Raw genomic sequence first — 22,701 nt, 5'->3', positions numbered from 1 at the left:
TCAATTATTTCAATATTTCAATATTATTTTCAAATAAATTATTTGAACTTTTTATTTATCAAAGAACCCTGAAAAAAGTACAGCAGTTTCCAAAAAAAAAATAGTAATAATATTTGGCAGCACAACTGTTGCCGACATTGATAATTCTAATTAAAAAATCAGCATATTAGAATGATTTCTTAAGGATCATGTGATATGAGTAATGGCTGATTGAAATTCAGCTTTGCATCACATAAATAAATTATATTTGAAAGGATATTAAAATAGAAACCATTGTTTTATATTGTAATTACATTTTCCAAGATTACTTTTTTTCTGTATTTTTGATCAAATATATGCAGCCTAAGAAACGTTTCAAGACTTACTGATACCAAACTTTTGACCGTAAAGTATATTTATTTAATTTTATGATTAATATCTATGACAGGACAGATCAGGACAGATAGGGGGAAGGATTGAGAAAGGTCCTCGGGTGCAGGCAGGTTATAACGGTTTCATATTTTATCATTTACATCAGCAAAATTTGTCAAAGTAATTTTAAATTTTTTTATGAAATCAGTACTACTGACACTGACAGGTCTTTTGGCCAATTTTTGATTTATCTTTCTTTATCATTATATACTAGTTGAAGAAAAAAAACACAACATACAGTAGTCTTGTGGTTTGCAAGACACTGAGTCTACTCGGGTCACTCCAAATCATTTTCAGTGTAAAAGAGAAAGCTTTTATTGCTTGTTCTGTCATTCCATGCCTAGTTAAGACACAAGATTTTTTATCCCCATTATGCAAAGATTGTAAAGTCAAAGTGGCACAGTTTTTTGTCCACGCTATAAGCATATAAGAAAAAAACGTGCAAACAAAACCAACAGATTCAGTTTTTTAATAATACTGGACTTGTACATATAAAGATCGGGAAAGGTTCAAACGAGTGCAGACAAGAATGTGTAAAATAGCTTAAGTGCAACATTAAAATAGCACATGAATGTATAAAAGAGCTTAAGAAGACTGGATGTACAAAGCTACTGATCACATGTATTAAGGTGCAGATCACAGAGACCCTAAACACACAACAACAGAGTCTCAGGCAAAAAGATTTTCATTTATAACACACAAACAAGATCAGAACAGGCTTTAGAGCCCCCATTTAGCATGCTAAATAAACGATATAAACAGAACATTTTGAAAAATTTCTTAATAAAAACAAGCTTTAGCAAAATGTTGTGTAGCTGCCAACATTTATGCAGCCCGTGGGACAAAATTCAACAGGATATGGAAGTATTTTGTATGTCCCGAAAAAGCTTTTGTTTTGCTATAAATGTACGTTTATTTTAAGAAACTGGTGTTGAGTCACAGATATAACAGATAAAAACAGAACGTCAAAATGCTGAAGAGAGGCGTCTGATTATTGTAGTGCTTCGTGACGAAGAGAGGGGAGCAAAGAGCTGCGGCCACAGGAGTCAGGTACGAGACTTCTTCTCTTTCCTGTCACACGACACTTCGGCTTTACGCTTTTGAGCCTGTGACAAGATGAAACAAACAGCATATTTTTAGGACAGTTAGACAGACCGAGGATAGATAGATAGATAGACAGACAGATCTTGCTGATATTATTGGCAGTTAGCATGTGATGGAACGGTATTGAAGTAAGAGAGAAGTGGCAGAAAAAAAGAAAAAAACACTCCTTGCTCCAGGCAAAATCTTACAACTCACCATGCACATGCTCTAATAGATGGACAAGATACATAAACAGAGAGACAGGTTTGAAATCGTCAGTGGGATATACTACATGTTACTGCGGACAGTAAATCTGAGGGGAATTTTGATCATTTGCATGTTGTTCTTGTTCAGTTGTTCAAGCGTGATTCCGAGCTAGAGAGAAAGTCTTTGGGGACGTGAAGCACGGGGCACAACAACAGATGGAGCGAAAAGAAAGAAGACAGGACGTATTACTGATTGTCCTTTGGGTGTTCTTCTCTTCTTCTCGGCGCGCTCTTTCTCCTCTATCTCCATGTTCTCTTTCTCAATGAGAGAAATGAGCGTGTTACAGCGGCGCTGCAGCTCCTAGCGAACCAGACGAAACACGCAAGGAAACTCTTTCATCATCTCAGCACAAGAGTTACACATCACATCTCATCCACTTTTACAATTCCTTTCAGACATCAGACGAGCATCTGCACCCACACGCTTTCACAAACACGCACTCCAATATGACCTAAAAAAAACATCCCTGGATCTAATATGATTAAAAACTGTTTTGTATTTGTGTGAGACACGCATACACACTTACTCGGCTGTCTAAATGAGAACATTCCACAGGATTTTATCTTTTATTTTATTGTTTTTAAATAACACTACAGACTCATCTTAACCCAAACCATTAAAGGATTCTTTTATGCATTTAAATAACTTTTTTTCCCACTCTCTGAAGCATTGACAAATTCAGTTCACTTTTGGGGACAATGCTGTCCCCAAAGTACAGCTAAGTAAACCTACACACACACACACAACCACTGAATTAAATCCATATTTGACTTCCCATTCACATCTAATGTGAGCTGATGGTAACATAACCCTAATATTAATAATAAATTAAGGTGTCTTTTAGACTTTTATTAATCTTTTTCATGTGGTGATGCCTCTTTGCAACTGACATTTAATGTTCCTTTTTTAAAAGTCTCCCCTATATATAGTCAAACCAAAATTAATCAGACATCAGATTAAATTTTTTATATATTTTTTTTTACTAGTGGGTACAGTAGTCAACATTTGAAGTGGATTAAAACCTTTCATCAAAGTTGTCCTAAAACCAAAATGCGTTCTTGTCTAAGGGCAACGTGTGTGAGTGAGTATAGCAAAATAAAGTAAACTGTGACATATTATACCCAAAAAAAAACACCAGTAAAACTGATACAAATTTGTTTTGTTTTTTTCTTTAATTGCTCATCCGACCTTTTTACAGTCTAACAGAAGAATGGCATCATTATTATTATACGCAGTTTAACTCTTGAGTTCTGAACTATAGCGAATAAACTGTGATATACTGTAATGTGAGAAATGTTGAAGGTCTCTGAATAAATTACATATATGTCATTATAGATTTTCCAGTCGTTCATGACTATTGGATGAGGATTTTTATGACAGAAAAAATACTTGCAGAGAACAACAATTATTCTTTTCAACAAAAATATCCCCTGATATTTCCAAGTTGCCTATGTCAAGGACACTGGGACAATTACCTAAGATACAAAAGCTTAAAGGTACATCTTTGCACCATGTTTAACCTTAAATGTTACATATAAGCACCTTAAAGATACATATTAGCTTTTTTTAGGTTGTACATGTTAGTACCTTTTGAAAAGGTAGCGCCCAGTGACAGTTTGGTAGCTTTCTTTCTGAGAGTGTTAGAGTTCTCACCATAGCAGTCCTGGATTTGATGAACCAGTCAAATCTGAATTGTGGAGCGTTCCGTACACACTGTCGAAGTTCTTCATAGACATATTCTTTATCGAAGCCCATCTTATGCAACATGCAAATCAGAAACCTGTCTTCCTCCTGCAGGCACACGCACACAAAAGAGAAAACTTTCCTTATATTAGGTTCTTCGTAAACACACTACACACAAACTCTCTCTCTCTCTCTTGTGTGCACCTACCTCGGTGTAGTTCTTTCCTTTGTTCGTGCCATATTGTATGCGGAGCTGGTGGAACGGAGCCTTGTACCGCGCTATCTACAAGTACACCAAACACATGTCATCAAACAAGTAATATTTACTAATTATTATTGCATAAAAAAATTAATTTTCTCTGAAAGTTTCTTGCTTCGCGTGATAAGGCTGTGACTTTATTGCCTCGTACTGAGGTTGCAAATCATCAAAAGCAAGGAATACTAAAGCCTCCAGACAATCATAATTCAGCAGCCATTAAAAAACTGGCTTGTCAACAACATAATTGGCATGTCAAATATTTTGAAAGGTTGACCTTGGCATCCAAGGCTTTTTTGATGCTGATGCGTCTCTGGATGCGAGCTTCTCCTCGCTCTATCTGAGCCATGATCTTCTCAATATCCTGCAGCTCATTACAGCGTTCCCAAAACACCGCTATTATAACGACAAACAATGTGTAAGGTCTGTGTAGTTATTACAGCAGTGACATTTTTACTTGGGTATTTTATGCATGTTTATATATGTATGTAAAGTGTACAATAGGGATGAGTCACGATGGTCAACTACGTGCCCAAAAACATTTTTTATTTTATTATTATTTATTTTTATTAAATGCTTTAATTAGTAGTTTGCACTAAAATCAACGTATTAAACTTCAAGTACTGAAATTAATAATATAAGATGACAGCAATTTTATTCTAATAATATAAAAGTTATTGTTAATTATTGCTTACATTAATTTCTCATCTTACTATATTTAATATTTTAATATATTCTTCTTGTTTTTACTTTTTTCTTTTTTTTTCTGGTCACAAGAACCTAAAACAAGTCCAATTAAACAGGATTCCATAAGACCATTTAGTTCAAGAAACTTACTGGTAATATAAGGTAACTAAATGGGGTAGGGGTAGCTTTAGGGTTAGTCCCTAGTTATTACCTAGTTATTGTAATAACATTAATAAGTACATAGTATGTACATGAGAAACAAGACTGTAAAATAAAGTGCTACTGTTATTTCTATAGATGTTGTGCTTTTGTTTGGTTGCACTGGTGTGCACTGTACCGGAGTATTCCATGACTTCCTCAGGTGTCTTTCCCTCCACCTCTCTGGCAATGTTGTCAATGTCATCACGACCATACTTCTCATTTGCTTTAATAAACTGATTGAAATCCCGCTTGTTCCAGTTTGTGAAACCCTGGGGGAAAAAACCTTCTGCTATAGCTCTGCTCTTTACCAGTGTGTATGAATGTGTAAGCGAGTGGCAGAGAGGATGATTATGTGTACTTGTGTGAGTAGTTTCTCTTTTTCCTCTGTCTCTTCAGGTGTGAGCGGTTCGGCCTCGTCTATCTTTGCTTGTTCCTCTTTTTGGACCTGTGCTGAATTCGAGATATCTGGATTACGTGGAACCTACAATAAACACACGTACACAGTCACACGCCGCTTTAGATCAGATGCTTCGTCAGCAAAAACTTGAGCAGACTCTACAGGAATATTAAATACAATTGTGACGTACAAAGTGCTCACCTTGTATCCGATGGTTTTCCTGTAGTAAAGAATCTCCATCTCCAGCAGCTCAAAGAGATGTGGTGGAAAGAACTGAAAGTCCTGGATGTTGGGCTGCTTTGGAGGCCGAGGAGCCTGGATCACACCCACACCCACACACACACACACTTTTTGATCTCTCCACCTACACTTGTTGTGCAGATATTTTCATGCAACCATCTGTGATTCTGGATGTGTACTGTATAATGAAAGAAACATTGTTATACTCGTGGCAGATGCATCTTTATCTAGTGGACACTTCACTTTAATCAAAACACTCATTTGGTTTTCAGTTTAATTGAATGATATTAATTCAAATCGAGGTTTACTGGCTCCCTGCTGTAAGTATTTCACTGACAGAGTTATAACTTTATAAACTATCAACTTCCATTACATTTACTGGAAATCAGTTTTTTTTAAGAACCAGGCAATATTAAAGCTAGTGTACTCTGCCCTCGCAAAAAGCAACACAATACAATTTTCCCAATGGTTTTTGGTTTTTGACAGTTACTTTTCTCAACATAAAATCAAGATTCAGTAATACTGATGATTGGTGAGACAGTCTGATGGGATGTTAGTATTATTTATATACTATTACAGTATGTATTAATATTTTACTTTTGCCTCTAATTTTAGTAATTTTGTTGTGCTTTTGTCTTATTAGCTTTTTGTTTTTATATTTAGCTACAGCAATTTTAGTTGAAATATAACTGAAATGTATTCATTTATTTATTAAGGAAACATTTCTACTTTTTTAAGCTTTTCATATAATATTCAGATTTATTTCAATGAACAAAGATGATTTTTAATAGTTTTAGTTAACAATAAAAGCACTGACCAGTAGGGGTGTAACGGTACGTGTATTCGTACCGGACCATTTTGGTACAGGGCTTTCGGTACAGTGCACCGAATGCAATATTTTGTGTGCGGAACATAAGTACATTTTCGTGTTTCCAAACGAACATATTAAGTGTCGGAAGTCTCCGCGTTCAGCGCAAATCCCGCCCTGCAGCTGATTATAAGGCCAGTGACACACTGGCTGCGTGGCGTGAGCGTGGCGTTTCTGCTGCGTGTCAGTTGCGTGACAGCTGCTTCGCATTTTCTGTGTCTTTATACACCAGAATCGTGCATGACACGGCGCTGGCGTAAGGTTTTCAAAAGGCATCACGCGAGTGTGAACATCACTACAACTAGGAAGAAAACGATTGTAATTCAAACGCAGCTCCCGTCGGCATTTAAACAGACCTTTGCTCTTAATTCCGATCGGGCCAACACTATAACGAAATCTGAGCAGATCTAAAAACTGAAACTGTTTAAACTGCACTTTACACTTCGGAAAGGTTATATATATTTTTTAAATATGAGCAGGCCTACAAGCTGGGATTGATAATGCTGCACTGTAATCATAGTTATTTATTTATATTTTTCATTATATTTTATTATATGATATTGGTTTGAGACAGAGTATTTTATTTAGTGAAGAACTTTGCAGCAGTATTTTATTTCTTATTCTTTTTATAGTAATAAACAACCTGCAGTTTAATGTTTGCATTTCTTTCCCTTACTGTACCAAAAATTAACCGAACCGTGACTTTAAAACCGAGGTACGTACCGAACCGTGATTTTTGCATACCGTTACACCCCTACTAACCAGCATATCGAAAAATACATTCACAAAATGTATCGTACACATCATGTTTATATATTTTATAATAAAAAAGATGATAGGTTTATGAATATGAATTTAACAGAAACATCAGCAACTGTGATAAATTTACATATTGGATTAAAACAACTATAAATATTAAGAAGCTGCATCAAAGGTGCAATGTTCCCCTACAACAGGAAGTTGTACATTTACTTCTTTAGTAGCCACTTTTATCCTTATTGATGTTTTTATGAACAAAGCGTCCCTCAAGGAGCAATCTAGAGTTAAGTGTCTCTCTCAAGGGCACAGCAGTGACAGGACAGACAGAAGAAGAACGTCCAGTTCATGAGGTCATTTTCTGAGTCAGCGTTTGAACCAGAAACCTTTGTGTTTCAACCCTTTATCCATTACCTCCCTCCAATACATGATGACACAGCACCCTTCAGTTACTTCTACTTTTTACTTCAACTCAGTGCAGTGACTGAAAAGAGTGATCGGAGTGCAATATTTATTGTGTACTGGGCTTGTGTACACTGTACTTGCATTAGAGTATGCGGTCATGACTAGCACTGACAAAAAAATCATTTCAGTGTCTAAACTGTGTACGTGTGTTACCTTCGGGGCTCTTGGTTCGCTGACTCGCAGTGCTTCTCTGAAGTAAGCATCTACAGCATAATTGGCCTTCCTTTCTCTCTTAGGAGGCTCGATCCATTCGATCAAACTTAGCTGCACAACACACAGAATTCTTTAAAACACTCAAACACACACATGCACTCTCACAGTCTGTGACATGAAAGTGCAGAGCTTAAAAAGCTGCCAAGTGCACACTGATAAGACTCCGATGCACCTCAGAGACGCATTATTCGCAAGTATGAATCGAATTCCCATCCAGTAAACCTCCAAACACACACTAACTTTTTGTTTCTCTCTGTAATCCTCTCCCTCAAATTTGTAAAGGCTGGTCTCGGTGCCGCCCGTGTCCATGGAGAAGTTCCTCAGTGAGCTCTCGCCGAGTTTCTTCAAGCGTTCGTTCATCTCTGCCGTCTGAGAAAGGACAGCCAGCGATTAGAATTCAACAGGGATATATAGAATCAACCAGAGTGGAAGAGTGGAAAATTCTCATGATGTGTAGAAAATCTGATGGGTTTTATTTATATTCATCAGTTTGAACATGAATGCCTTCGGAATTTGAATCTGAAGCTATTACTGAGTTTACCAGTGAATTTAAAGGGGTCATATGATGCTTTTTAAAAGATCATTATTTTGTGTATTTGGTTTAACAGAATATGTTGACATGCTTTAATGTAAAAAAAACACATTCATTTTCAAATAGTGTATATTATTTTAGGTCCTCTGAGCCCCGCCTCTCTCAAACTTGTAATTTTTTACAAAGTCCCTCTTTCTGACAAGCGCAGTGTGCTCTGATTGACCACCTGACCCAATGCACTGTGATTGGCCAAACACCGCAAGCACTTGTCGGAAATGTAGCGCCCCTTTCCATAGTCGCAAGCTTCATCTTTCACAATTTTTTAACAGTGTTCTTAGTTTTACCATCAGTTAAACCCGAAAGACGAACAGAGTGGCTTGACAAACACAGTGATGAAGCTCATATGTGTTTTTGTATGTATGTGATGTAGATATGTGGGGGCTTGTTTAAACAAGCCATTTTAGGGGGGTGTGGCAGAGTCTAAACTTTTATAAAGAATATCTCTTTGGATTTTAGACTTTCAACTTTACAGATCTTCTTCATGCACCAAGAGCTTGTAGCACTCCGAAGAGAAAGGAAAAATTTAAATTGCATCATATGACCCCTTTAAACCAACCATATAGTTTTCAGTCTAGTCTTAATTTGTTTGTGTCCACTCGCCTTCTTGGCACCTCTTTCCAGAATGGTGTCGATGTCTTCATCTGTTAGTTCACTGTCTTTAGAGGCAAACACGTGTGTTGCTCCATGGCGAATCATTTGTAGCATATCATCCTTCCCCAGTTTATTCTGCTGATCAATCAGTCGTCCTGTAAGAGCACAGATAACAGCACATGACTGTTGTACAACACATAAGACAGGCAAAACCTACTTGACTATTTATTTCATTTCACAAGTTTCAATATGGTTAGGTAAATATAAACACTAAAATACTTCATGTGAGACATCAACATTTATTAATGGGATATGGTGGATAGAAAACATACACTACAATTCGAAAGTTTGATTTTTTTTTTCTCTTCTTTATTGTTTTTTGTTTTGTTTTTTTGTCTTAAGCCTTAGGCTCACAAAGTCTCTATTCGATCAAAAATCAAACAAAGTAAAACTGTAATATTGGGAAATATTATTACAATTTAAAATGTGTTTTCTACTTTAATATATTTTTAAATGTAGTTTATTCCTGTGATGGCAAAGCCTTTCAGCAGACATTACTAAAGTTATCAGTGACCCTTCAGAACTCATTCTATGCTGATTTGGTGCTCAATTATTATTATGAATCTTTACTGTCACTTCTGATCAATTTAATGCACAATTTCTAAATAAAAGTATATTATAAAAAAATAACCATACTGACCCCAAACTTTTGAACAGTAGTGTACACACACTGGCCACTAGTAAATATCACTAGGTTTCAACATCACACCAATAAACCATAAACACACCAAACTCATCTATCCAGTACTAGTTCAAAATCTTCTCCAGTGAGAAATCTATTAGCATCTACAATTTGCAAACTGTCTGTAGAGTTTTTTTTGTTTACTTTAAGTAATGCAAATTACTTATAATTACACATTTGCAATACGAAGTTTGAGTTCTTTGTTTAATTGACTGTTAAATCCATTTGCCATCTCTGCCATTACAGCCATTCAGAGAGAGAGAATTACTGTAATTACTTCTAAAACATGGACACATTTGAATTCACAGTTTAATATTTATATTTTTAAAGGTGCCATTAGACATGAGAACCGTAGAGACTGAACCGCAAGGAATCATTTTTTTCCTCTGCAGAAACTGTTTTAGTCCTAGTGTGTTCATACCCTGCTGAATCACTATAGAGTCCAGCCGTAGCTTCATCTCCGCTCTCTCCACAATCCTCTCCTCCACTGTGTTGTCTGTGATCAACCTGAACACTTTTACTGGTTTCCTCTGTCCGATACGATGAGCACGGTCCTAAAATACAGTCCACGGCACAACAACAACCATTTAAAACAACAGTCATAAAGAACGCTTGCACCTCTCTGAGGCTCACAATCATAAAGTTCACTGAGCTTGATTTTGCAGTCTTGTGTGTGTGCGTTGTGATTCTCACCATGGCCTGCAGGTCCACCTGTGGGTTCCAGTCTGAGTCGTAGAGAATCACTACATCAGCCGTAGCCAAATTTATTCCCAGCCCACCTGCCCGTGTGCTCAGCATGAAGATAAATTTACTGCTGTTCGGGGCATTAAAAGCATCTATGGCTTGCTAATGCACAAGAAACAGAGATAGAAGGACAGCATTTAAGAGAGACAGAAATTATTTATTTGACATATAATTATAATTCATATGGTAGTCTGTAAGGGTGGTCAGTAGCTGATATACATAAAGCAATTTACGTTACAACTGATTTTTACATGTATAACAAATTTACACATAATGAATGAAATCGAACAATATACAATATTACATAAAATTCACTAAAAACAAGCAAACTGGTTGTTAGATTTGAAGTTGATAGAAAAAGAAATGAAATGTACCGTATTTGCAAGAATATTCTTAGCTAATGAATGTGTCTAACATCCCCATGTAACCAACAGACTTAACATTCACCCCAGAACTGATCGGTTTCCATGACTATCAGGTTGGTTAATCAGTGTCTTTATATAAACTCTGCTGAGATTCCACGTGAAGTATCTTTACGTGTCTCATAATTTTATAAAAAGCCTGTTGATTTCCTTTCTTTCTCTTGGTGAATCATTCCTTTATACCTTTAGCTATTTAGAGATGGGAATCGTGATTTAAAAAGGTAACAAGTTTCCCAGTTACCTGCCTTATTCATTAATTAATTAATTAAATTATTTTTTGCTACTGACAAAACTTATGTGTCTTTAAGTGAAATTTTAACTGTGTCTAATGAACCAGTCAATTAACTACTGATTCACTATTAATAACTGACTCAAAAGAGTCATTTGTCATCATGAATCAGTGAACTACACCGGTTATGCTGTATGATTTTGATTCAATAAAAAATGAATTGGCTCATAAGAGCCATTTGTTGCGTAACATGCATGTGTCTGTATTAAACCATCCTATTTAATGTATGCATGTGTCAGTATGTATACCTCTCTGGCCTCGTGAGGTGTATTGCCATCCAATCTACAGTACTCGAACCCTCTCCACATGCAATAATCTTCCAGAATATCCAACATCCGTGTCATCTGGCTGAATATTAACACTCTGGATCCTGTGCACATACATGCAACGGAAAAATGCATGCAAAAACATGAAAAAGTTAATCTGCATTCTAACTAAAAACATGCCTAAATATCTGCCCAATAAAAGCTAATAAACACACATACACTGCTCACCTTGCTCTTGCACCTTAGGAAGAAGCTTATCCAGCACAACCATCTTGCCGCTGTTGGTGGCTAAGTGTGTGTCCGTGGTGTATGGGGGACCAGGTTCCGCCCCGTCAAACAGGTACGGATGGTTGCAGCATTTCCGCAGCTGCATCAAAATATTCAAAAGTCGCATCTTATCCATCTTACCGGCAGAGTTCAGGATGTCAATATCCTTCATTAGGATACGTGTGTACCTGGTTAAAACAAGGAAACAAACACTTTATTAGTGTGTGAAAATTTATTTTAACAATAAGTGCGAATTGTTGAATGTTCGTAGACTACTACTAAAATTATTAAAACCTTATTTTTAAAGGTTAAACCTAAAATATTTCTTCATTGTTTTAATTGTAATATTAAATCCCCTTTATTTAAAAAAAAAAAGGAGTCCAAAAAATGTAAACTGAGAAAAATGGACCCCCCCCACCCCCCTTGATTTTTGAGAGAGATTTTTTTGCTGTTATAACTGAAATAAGCATCCTTGTAAGAAACATGTCTAGTTATGAGTCAGTTATGACCCTACACTAGTCTAATTATACAGTACAGGGATGTCTTATATTGTAGTCATTCAGACAAGCCTCCGATGAGATGAGTTCAAAATTAATAAAAATCTGGCTGATAAGCAACAGTGTTTGTTTACAGTATATTTTCATTTCACCAGTACACAGCACACCCAACACTATATCATAATCATCCAAAGTGTTTATCAAACCATATGGCATGTTTTAAAACGCACCCGTGAAAATGAAGAGAGATGTAAGTGATGATTTGCAGAGAAAAACAAGAGGTTCCCAATCTAGTCCTGCGGAATAATTCATCCGATACTGATCATTAAGCTGAATGACACTTTTTTTGCCTTTTTTACTTGAGAACAGAATCAAAAAACACAGCACTTTTTAAAAACGTACAACTCAGTCCATCTAAGTTCTAAATAATTTGCAGTCTCATGCAGATAACAAAAGCACATCAGCATTTACTGTACATCTAGAGGTGCTCCGATAATCACTTTGGGATGATTGATCAGCGGTCTCTATAAAAAACTGATCTGTAACCTGTCGTCAGAGGTTTGGAGTAACATGCAGTGGTCTGTGTCCGGCGCAGGTGAAATAATTATAATGCTGAAGGTGAGCTACAATTTATATTTCTTCATTAAATAAAGTAATGTAAAAACTTTCTGTGAGACATCATTTCACAAACAGCGCGAGTGAATAACTGCGTGCTCTCTCTCTCTCTCTCGCAAATGGCTTCAAATCCAATCGCGTCTGCACAAGAATTGTCACTTGCATAATCGAGGCAGTGTCGCATCGTCACTAAAGTTTATAAATTGCATTTCTTTTTAATTCTTGCTAGTGTTTCAACCGTTCTCCTGGAGCCCGTATGCTCATGCACACTCAAAGCGCACACACATAACGCCAGGTTCACACATACTCTGTTTCCAGTGCATATGCAGTCACATACAGCTCTCAAAATCAGGCTTGTGCTGTGTGTAAGCTATTGTGCAACAATTGCTCAATTGTAAAAACAAACTGCACTACATGATAAATATCTTACCACTCTCTCTGCATTTTAGTAAGCCCCAGGTAAATCTTCACCTCTTTCTTAGGAGGAAGACTCTTCTCCACCTCAGCTTTTATACGACGCAGCAGGAATGGACGCAGAACCTGAAAACAACCACTCAATAGCCTCAACAGCCAATCATTATCATCACCATCAACAACAAAAACTACTTCAATGCTGAACAATACAATAAATATCTTCCAAAGAGAAAGTAAGACTCACTGCATGAAGTCTTTCAACCAGCTTCTGGTCACCAAGACAGTTATTTGTGTCAAACCAGGAATCAAAATCCTGAAATTTTAGAACACACACAGATATGTATTCTTGGTAGTAATTTTCGATTGACTTCTACTGTCTTCATTTAGAGCTTATATTATTGATTTATTTTTTAACCTTTAAACCTAACCATTACAGAAGGATTTTATGTTTTCATTTAGAAATATTTTTTTATGGGGAACTATTGGCTTCTCACTGAGTTATGATCAAAATCGTGCCTCTTAGACTATGATTCAAATGTAATTTTTCTCTCTGTGGACAAATCAGCATGATCAAAAACTTCTATGAATGTATTTTTCTTTAAACAACAAGTCAAGAGAGTAGGGGTGCAACGGATCACAAAATTCATGGTTAGGATCATATTCCAGATTTTGACTAGCACATTGGATAATTTTTCCAATAAGCAAAAAAAATTATTCTTTATATTTAAAGAACAATTCTTCAATACCACAGCAAAAACGAGTAACACATAACTAATAAAGGTCAGGCATTGAACTGTCAGTAATAAAATAAGAAAAATAAATTAATTACAAGTATAGCCTAGACAAATAAAAAAGTACAAAGTTACAAATAAAATAAGGTCTACCATTAGTTTTCAGGTACAGAAATGTAATAATTACATGTAATATAACACTGCATAGTTTTCACTGTATAAATTAAACATTGTTGAAAGTTGAAAGACGGACAACAGCAGGTGTTATAGGCAGGGGTGCACATAATTTTTTCAGCCTGGTTCTCATAAGAGAACCTGGAGATTTGGTTTGGTCCTCACACTGCATATAGCGTGACCAATTAAATATAACTATAAAAAAATTAATTAATAATAGGTATAATATTATTGCACTTTATTTCGTTTTTTTTTTTTAATAAAATAATAGTAAATAAACTAAATAATAGTGTGTGATAATATTATTAAAAATAAAAGGCAGTCCTAGTATTAAATACAAATACATTTATTTAACAGTAAATGTAAAAATAAAATGCTAATATTTACTACTAATTTCTTTGTTTGCCATTTTAAGAAGAATCGCTTTATGTAATCCTGAATTTTAAGTCACTTTGGATAAAAGAGTCTGAAAATAAATACATTAAAATCATTTTCATCATCATATTCAAACTAAAAATCAGCAGGCTTTTATTTTGGCGGGTAGCCGGCAAGTAAGTATACGCGATTCCGGATTTAGCGCTGCTGCTGATTAAAGAGCGTCAGTGGATGAATGTCACAGTTTTGCATTGTGCTTTGAAAACGGCATGACATAGCCTAGATTTATGTTTTCATGTTGAAAATAAAACTTATATAGCACAGTCTGTGATCTAAAATGGTAATCGTGTATTAACAGCTTTCAAACATGTCGGTATGCAAATGCGCTGTCAGAACATATTTATATAACACATTTTTTATTTTGGTCACGCATGCGGACCTGCGGACCACTTATGTGCACCCCTGTTTATAGGCTTCTGTTCCTTAAAGACCTGATGCAAGGATCCAATATAATGATACACATGCGATTTCTTTCAACTCTATTTAAGTTCACTTAAGGCATTACTGATTACTTAAGAGAATACTTGCCAAGAAATGGATATATTTTAGTACAGATACATCTTGGTAGCTCAATTGGAAGAAACGACAGTCCCATCGGGTTAGCGATTATGCAAATCTTGCTTTCAGAATAAAAGTATTCATTTCTTTAAAAATCTTACTAGCCCCAAACTTTTGAAAGGTACTGTAGAATCAAGGAAATTCACATTCAACTAAAAACAGTCTGGAGCCATTTTTTCCCAGTCTCTTTGCTGATTTGATTATAAACTTGGTTTTATAATCTAAAGTGAAGACTGCTTTAAACACACAGCACATTTGCACACAAACTTCCAACACAACTGTGACAGATACAGCAACATAACGTGTGGGAGGAGATAAAGCAGGCTGCGACATTTAAAAAAGTCTGACTCACACTGGCAGAGTTGAACACATCAGGCAGCAGAAAGTTCAAAAGCGACCAGAGCTCATGTAGATTATTCTGCAGTGGGGTTCCAGTCAACAACAGACGATTGGTCGTCTTAAACTCACGCACAATCTCTGACAACTGTGAGCCGGAGATAAAAGAGAAAGAGACAGGAAAGATGGCTCTGAAGTTTTTTCCTCTGTATCAGATCATTAAATCATCTCAGAAGTGTTATGAGACATATAGCTCTGCTTTTTTTAGTTACTCTTGCATCAATTGGTTCTCATCAGATGTTTGTATGGGTTCAGATACCTTTGATTTCTCGTTTTTGATACGATGGGCCTCATCGATAACCAGATAGCGCCAGTTAAACTTCTTAAAGACAGATTTCTCCCGAATCACCATCTCGTACGATGTCACGCACACGTCCCATTCACCGGGCATCATCACGTCACGTATGAACGCTGCCTAAAAACATGCATATATTAATTAGGACTGATTAATTATAATACAAGCAATTTGGTGGACCTGCTGGTAGAGTGAAAGTGGGTAGAAAGGGCACAAAAAACAAACAGAAAGACTTGAGAAGCCTTACTCTTTCATCTTTATCCCCAATGAGACAGACGGCCTTCAGGGTGGGCACCCAGCACTTGAATTCATTCATCCAGTTATGGAGGGTAGATTTGGGCACTAGGACCATGTGGGGGCCGGGAATGTTCCTGTAGTGCTTCAAGTAGCCTAGCAACGCGATTGTCTGCAGGGTCTTACCCAGACCCTGAACCAATCAGAATACGGAAATCCAGTGAGTCACAGTCTATGACATCAACAAGACAGACCCAGAAAAATCACAGTCTTACAGAAAAGATGCTGGATCCGCGTATTCATTGTAATTAATCTGTGTGGTTCTGCAATGACGCATATTCAGACTATTTCTGAAAATGTAGGCGTTCCATTAAGGACTATCATATAGTTGCTTTTACCTGCCAATAGGACCATGCTGGGTTTAAATGTGTTGAGCGTCATTTTAAAACATCAGAGAGAAACGGATTGGGGATTTTACCATCTCATCAGCCAGGATGCCATTGATGCCGTTTTCATACAGAGAAATCATCCAGTTCAGGCCTCGGATTTGATAATCTCTCAAAGCTCCATTCTTTACATCTGGCGATGAATCAAAAATTAATAATCAGCAACCATTGAATCGGATCACAGGTGAATAAGCTATAATAAATCATCTCATGAAATCAAGTACTGGAAGAGGTGCTTAAATGTTACACATCACATTACAGGTGTCTGTTGCTCTTGACAACTTGATAACACAGTTCATGTGAATTTGTTGTCACCTTATGTGTTATTAAAGGTGCAGTGTGTGATTTCAAAACTATAAAAATAATTGCAGTTTCCAAGAGGAGCTCAAAGAGGCTATAAAGTAAGAAAAATGGCCTTAAAATTCCAAAGAAAATTCGAATTTTAAATAATAAAAAATAATAGCAATGCATGGGCTCTGTGGGATTCTTTGTGTTTAGAAACAATCGTTATTTTTGCAATTCATTTGGGACTGTTAGTGTTGCAGAAACTTCACATTCCCCTTGTAAAGCAGTGCTTCCTAACCTTTTTGACCCCAAGGCCCATCACCAAAAATTAAGGATAAGGATTTTTAGATCTATAAATATTACAAATATTTTTATCCACAATTTCTACCCCGATAAAATATTTTTGACCTTAACTAGAAAAAAATGTACTTAGTTATAAAAAATTATTACAGAGCTATATTTTATTTTATAATATTTTCTTAATTTTAATTTATTAATTTAAATGATATTAATGTCTACCTCATATAGTCGGGTTTTCAAAGAAAGTGTAAATCCTAGTTCTTTAAAAAAAAAAGAAAAAAAAGATTTATTAATTATGTGTATTAAAATAAATTCTTAGTTATTTAGTTGTTGTGGCTTATTTTTAATGCTTGTTTTGTTCAATTTTAAGTCATCTTAAGTCAACTTTGAGGCACCTTGGATATTTGCTGATGCCCTCTGGTTGAAGACCACTTCTCCGTTGAGAAATTTACTCATTCTCAAGTAGTTTCAAAAATGCATTTTGTTATTTTTCCCGTGTAATACAAAATTCTTTATCATATAAAGACCACATACTACTGTATATAGTGACTATGAATTGTCAAGATCCAAAAAGAAAGTACCATGGGTACCAAAGTAACCCATATGACTACATTCAGAGCCTTCAACTCATATGATAGCTCATGTTGGAAAGGCCAAAATTATGTCATTATTCTTGTTTTTTTGGATGTCTGTAACATCAAACACTATTTATTCTTGCTCGTCTCATTACTAAAATGTCATGTTAAATAACTTGCACCATATTAAAAGTTCTGTATAAATCCTCTTTTTGTGTTCCATGGAAGAAATGGCAGCATATGGGTTTGGAATGACATTGGGATTGAGTAAATAATTACAGATTTTTTTGTTTTTAAATAACCAATATATTAAAGTATCAATATTAATTGCTATTTACATTTAAAACCGTGTGAGACTCATTAATAAACAGAAACAGATTGACTGTTCATAGAAACATTGATTCATACATGATGGTGACTCCTCAAAGCGAACAAGAACATTAGCTGCCTTCCTGCTCTCAGATAAGAGTTCCTCATCCTCCTCCTGCTCTGTTCGACGATGACGGTTACTGAAACCCAAACACGGCCCACAAATAAATCAAACCATACCACCATGATGACACGTATCTGACCAACAGCTTTGGGAATAATCGCTAAACTCATGCATGTCAGTGTATGTGTGTCTGACTCACTCTCCGACAGACAGCAGGTTCTGTTTCTCATCCTGTTTGATTCGGGGTCTCCCCACCTTGACCTTCAGAGGTGAGGTGGGGGATTTCTGACTGGCAGGCTGAATGAAATGAGCGAACAGCTCTGTCTGCTTCAGCAGGAACTCAAACCTGTTGGCACGGTCTGTTTTCTATAGCAAAGGGACAGACCAAGGTTTTTGAGTAAATTATGATCTGCAAATGATTACTTCAAACTAGGACTGGACAATAATTCAATATCAATATGTATCGCGATATAATTTTTTGATTAATTGCTTAAAACAAAGCTTTGAAATCACAGGAATAAATTACCTTTTAAAATATTTCCAATTATGAAACAGTTATTTTGACTGGTAGTGTATATTAGCCTATACTGTAGTTTGAAGTTAAAGATATGAATATTAATTAGGTGAGTCTGAGACGATTATTTGACAGTGATTTCACATTTGTTTTTTGTATGAAGGCTAAATACAATTCTTGGCAGTTTTTACAAGGCTTTTTAATAGTGTTCATATCGATATCAGAATTATATTGTACTGACTGAAATTAAGAAATATATTGTGATATAAATTTTTGCCATATCGTCCAGCCCTAGATCTAACTCAATAAAAAATATTTTTACTTTACAACATTTTGTAGAACAAAAAAAAAAAAAAAAACACTTTTGTATGAGACCAAAGTATGACACATTTTAAAATTAACTGGTTTATTTCACATTATTTGTATTTCATCATTTAAAAAGAATTTTAAATTCTGCCAAATATGACCTAAACTGTGACTGAAACTAAGAAATGCTCAGAAATTCACAGCCCATGACTACTGTAGTTTTAATTTATTTTAATATATAAATTCAGTTAAATCATAGAACATTTGTATGACTTGACAGTGACTTGCTTGACCCAAGCTAAGGCTTGACTTGAGTTGCTTGACATAAAGCAGTGACTTGGAATTGCTTGAGACTTGAAGGTTAAGACTTGAGACTTACATGTGTGACTTACTCCCACCTCTGCTGCAAACCTCATTCTCACCTGTGGTTAGCACTGGCTAACACCTCAGTGTATTTAAAAACCAGCTGCCACTACATTATACATTGACATTATGGATTAAAAGTGTAATTAACTCACTCTTTTTTCCTCATACTCAGGGTCAGCCAAGCTCTCCTTCACAGCTGCTTTAGGAGGAGGGTCCAGGAGAAATGGTGCGTCTTCCTAGAAACACAAATCAAAGACACACATTAGTACATCACCAAACCCATTTGTGGCAAGACAAAAGATAAAGTTATGCATGACAAAAGTTATGCATGAAGACTGAACCACAGGTAAATATTTACATTTTTTATAATGAAATAGTCTATAAATAGTTAAATATGGATCACTTTATATGGTACTGCAAGATTTGTCCTGCTATTGTGATCAGAGAAATTATAATGCATCATTAATAATCAAGATTATTAGATAAATATAATTTACTGCATGTACAGAAACATAATTAACAGAAATATATAACCATTAAACCTTGGGGCTGTACATTTAATCAAATTTCTAATTGTGATTACAATTAAGAATGCCACAGCCATGTTCAAAGTCAAAATTAAATTATTATGCATGCTTAAAAGTTGTATTTTTCTTCTTTCTATAGACTAGCTTACGAGTTATTTCCATTTTTAATTTTAGTATAACATTATAATACCAAAACAATACGTTTTTCAGCATGAGTGTTTTCAGCTGGTTTATATCAATATGGCATGCAGTTGCTTCAAACAATATATAGCTTTTTTAAAATATAATTGAATGTAAATTCATAGGAGCTCGTAGGGAATAATCAGCGAATATCACTTTTGTCATAATCGTGCAGCCCTAATCAAACCTTATGAAATATTTATTGGTTCAATTTAAATGTATTTGTTCATCATCCTCACTGAAAATTCTCTCACAGGCCAGCGCTGAAGAAATTACATTTATTAATGTTACTATGTCCAAAGAAATAAATATTTTTTTTCCCTTTATTATTATTTTAATTTGAGAAATTCTTCTTTAACAGCTCTATGTAAACAGGTGCTTTTTGTTTTATAATTGTAATGGTTATAAATTAAAACCTTTCACATACAAATAAATTTACTACATTTCTTTTTTATATACCTTACCGTAATTTTATTTTAGTAATAATAACAACAAGTTATGGTTATGTACTAGTTAAGGTATTTTTGCAGAAGCTATGGTTACCATTATAACTTTCTTAAGGGATGTTTTAAAAAATCTTACATCATAATCACTACAGTAAACAGCAATGCAATATTTAATTGATTATTTAAACGCAGAAACATGAACAACCATGTAAAGTGTTCTGACAACTAAAAGCTGGAGCCCAGATGAACTGCTGATAGTGGAATAGAATCAATACTCTCACTGACCCAGGTTTACATAAGCTCAAATAAAGCCAGAGTGACATCAGAGTCATTTCAACTGACAGTAACAGTGAGTATGTGAGTGTTTATTTATGCATGCCTGCATATAGTTGTTGACGTTGAACAGACAGATCTGCATGCGTTCCGTCTGCGGCTGCACAAAGCGCGCGCAACTCTGCATGCAAATATGTCAAAGCCACAAAAACATGCTCTGAAACAGCATGTAAACATCTAAAGCTCGGCAGATGTGAACTGAACTCCGCCTTCCCGCCATGTTCCGTTCCCCCCCAAACAGAGATGAACTGGAAACTTCTGCATCCTGCTTTTCATGTCCGTCTGCACTTCTCGTTCTCTTTACCTCTTCCTTCTCCGCGTGCGCCTCCCGAGAAGTAGACGGTAGCTCTTCGTCCGACATGTTGGTTAATGTACGAAGCTTTTCATGAGTTACTAGTGACCAAACAGTAAGTTAAAAAGCATAATTTTGGTGTATGCGTCATGACAGAACCCTACAGTCACGGCGAGCGCACACGCCCCTTTCAGAGCTTCAAACCAAATCTCGCGAGAACAGAGTGATCCATAGCCGCTTTCAGAGATGTTCTCTAGATCTCGCGATAAACTGTCAAACAGCAACCACTGAGACACAAAGCGGAAAGATCAAATGTATCATATTGGGGTTTTTTTAACAGTGTCTCAGCTTAAACTAAATGTCCTTCTATTAAATGAGTCAGATTAGTATTAATAATACCTTTTAATTAAAAAACGGCAATAACACAGTGCGTTTTAGTTTTCAATTGTTGTGGGTTCCTTAAACAATTATCATCCATAAATAATGATTATTATGTTTCGAGTCAAATTACCATAACAGGTTTTAATACAGTTCATAAAAAAAAAGTAGTTGTCAATTTGTTACATATATCTCATGACTTTTCCAGTTGTTTGTGATTTAATGGATAAGGAGTAAGGATAAGTAAAAAAATAAATAAATAAAAAAGATCTAGACATAGCTACTAGAAAAAAAATTCAAACATTTATAAAATGTGCATTTTCATATATCCATATTTTTAAGACATTATGAAACCTTTCATTAAATATCAATTAATTAATTTAGCATTTATGTGTTTGTTTGTATATTGGCTTATTTTTAATGCTTGTTCTCTACCATTTTATGATATCTTGAGGTGCCCTTAAAAGCGTACTGAGACCCCCTACAGGGCCCCGGCCTTCTGGTTGAGAACCACTGCTGTATAGAATAAGGTGAGCGTGATTTCACCAAGTACAACACATTCCTGGATCAACATCCTTGTTGGTCCTGGAACAACATTCCAATCAACCAATCAGAATTTAGATATAACTTTTCAGGAAATATCTGTTTTTAGGTTAGGTGCTTCTACACCCTTGTTAATCCACTATCATTTCACATTGATTTAAAGAATAAATTATGGGTAGGGTAAAATTTTTGGACAAAAGATGTTGATGCAGGAACATGTCTTACTTGGCAAAATCATGGCGATAGTAGAGTAATTACAATTGTATTAATTTTTCAAATGTTATTTTATGTTTGTGCTTTTGGAAACTATGTTGATTGCACAAACAGAAGCATAAAAGGTGGTAATATTAATAAAATATTTTGTGCCCAAAAAAAGTATTTTGATATTTAGATATTGGTCACTAGATGGCAGGCAGACACCACAGCATTTCCTCATGCAGCACAACCTGCTTTTCCCATAATGTGCAGAAAAAATAATAATAATGGAGGTTTACCTGAAAAAAATTGGTAGGGCTGATAATGGTGGCATGCATAAAAAATCTATGTAAAAAGTTTGAAATAATTCAAAATTTTTCATTTCCCATCTCCCTCCTTCCCTCTTTCTTTCTCTAAGGCTCCAACAACAGATGGCCCAGTAAACCAGTGAAAATTCCCCTCACACCATTTTCCAAACTGACCTTGGGTTTTCTCACATACACATACACACAAGGTCATGTGCTGGTCTGTTACAAGATACTGGAGGGAGGACCATCTTTTTCTTCCTCCACCCAGAACACACACACACATAGACGGTTTACTTGTACATACATGTTCTCTCAGAGATCACATACAAATACACTGCACACCCACTGTTTGTTCCTCCTCTTTCGCTCTTTCTCTCTCACTCTGTCCTTGGTCGATGCTGTGAGTTCCTCCTCTCCGTATTTGGAGGGTTGAGCACAGGATTCTCTCTGCCTTCATCAGTCTGCAATCAGAAACACACACGCAC

The 22,701-nt window shown here is 35.7% G+C and overlaps 1 protein-coding gene across 3 annotated transcripts; it reads right to left on the bottom strand.

Annotated features, from left to right (window-relative positions):
- Window positions 1-866: 866 nt before the first annotated feature.
- Window positions 867-22,688, bottom strand: LOC132141542 (probable global transcription activator SNF2L1). 3 transcript variants are annotated; one of them, XM_059551128.1, is made up of 25 exons: window positions 22,563-22,688; window positions 19,167-19,250; window positions 18,028-18,194; window positions 17,804-17,904; window positions 16,268-16,368; window positions 15,803-15,982; window positions 15,520-15,675; window positions 15,217-15,348; window positions 13,211-13,279; window positions 12,983-13,092; window positions 11,402-11,628; window positions 11,156-11,277; window positions 10,146-10,298; window positions 9,874-10,006; window positions 8,720-8,865; window positions 7,768-7,896; window positions 7,468-7,578; window positions 5,187-5,300; window positions 4,947-5,069; window positions 4,725-4,857; window positions 3,978-4,096; window positions 3,653-3,727; window positions 3,415-3,552; window positions 1,951-2,061; window positions 867-1,517 (listed from the first exon to the last, which is right to left on the bottom strand). In XM_059551128.1, the coding sequence occupies exons 1-25, from the start codon at window positions 22,671-22,673 to the stop codon at window positions 1,458-1,460; spliced, it is 3,105 nt and encodes a 1,034-aa protein (XP_059407111.1). In that variant the 5' UTR covers window positions 22,674-22,688; the 3' UTR covers window positions 867-1,457. The 3 variants fall into 3 exon arrangements, with proteins under 3 accessions (XP_059407111.1, XP_059407112.1, XP_059407113.1); XM_059551129.1 differs by lacking the exon at window positions 22,563-22,688 and adding an exon at window positions 20,805-20,999; XM_059551130.1 differs by lacking the exon at window positions 1,951-2,061.
- Window positions 22,689-22,701: the final 13 nt, after the last annotated feature.

This window comes from Carassius carassius, chromosome 5 (assembly GCF_963082965.1).
Source record: "Carassius carassius chromosome 5, fCarCar2.1, whole genome shotgun sequence".
Lineage (NCBI taxonomy): Eukaryota > Metazoa > Chordata > Actinopteri > Cypriniformes > Cyprinidae > Carassius > Carassius carassius.
Note: the sequence above shows the minus strand (reverse complement) of the source record. Positions and strands in the feature narration are given on the sequence as shown.

Coding starts and splice junctions, on each gene's coding strand:
- LOC132141542 (XM_059551128.1), bottom strand. CDS start 22,673: ATGAAGGCAGAGAGAATCCTGTGCTCAACCCTCCAAATACGGAGAGGA. Junction 15,676..15,802: donor TTGGGGATAAAGATGAAAGA/GTAAGGCTTCTC, acceptor GCATGTTTTTAG/GCAGCGTTCATACGTGACGT. Junction 8,866..9,873: donor CTCTATAGTGATTCAGCAGG/GTATGAACACAC, acceptor GTGCTCTTACAG/GACGACTGATTGATCAGCAG.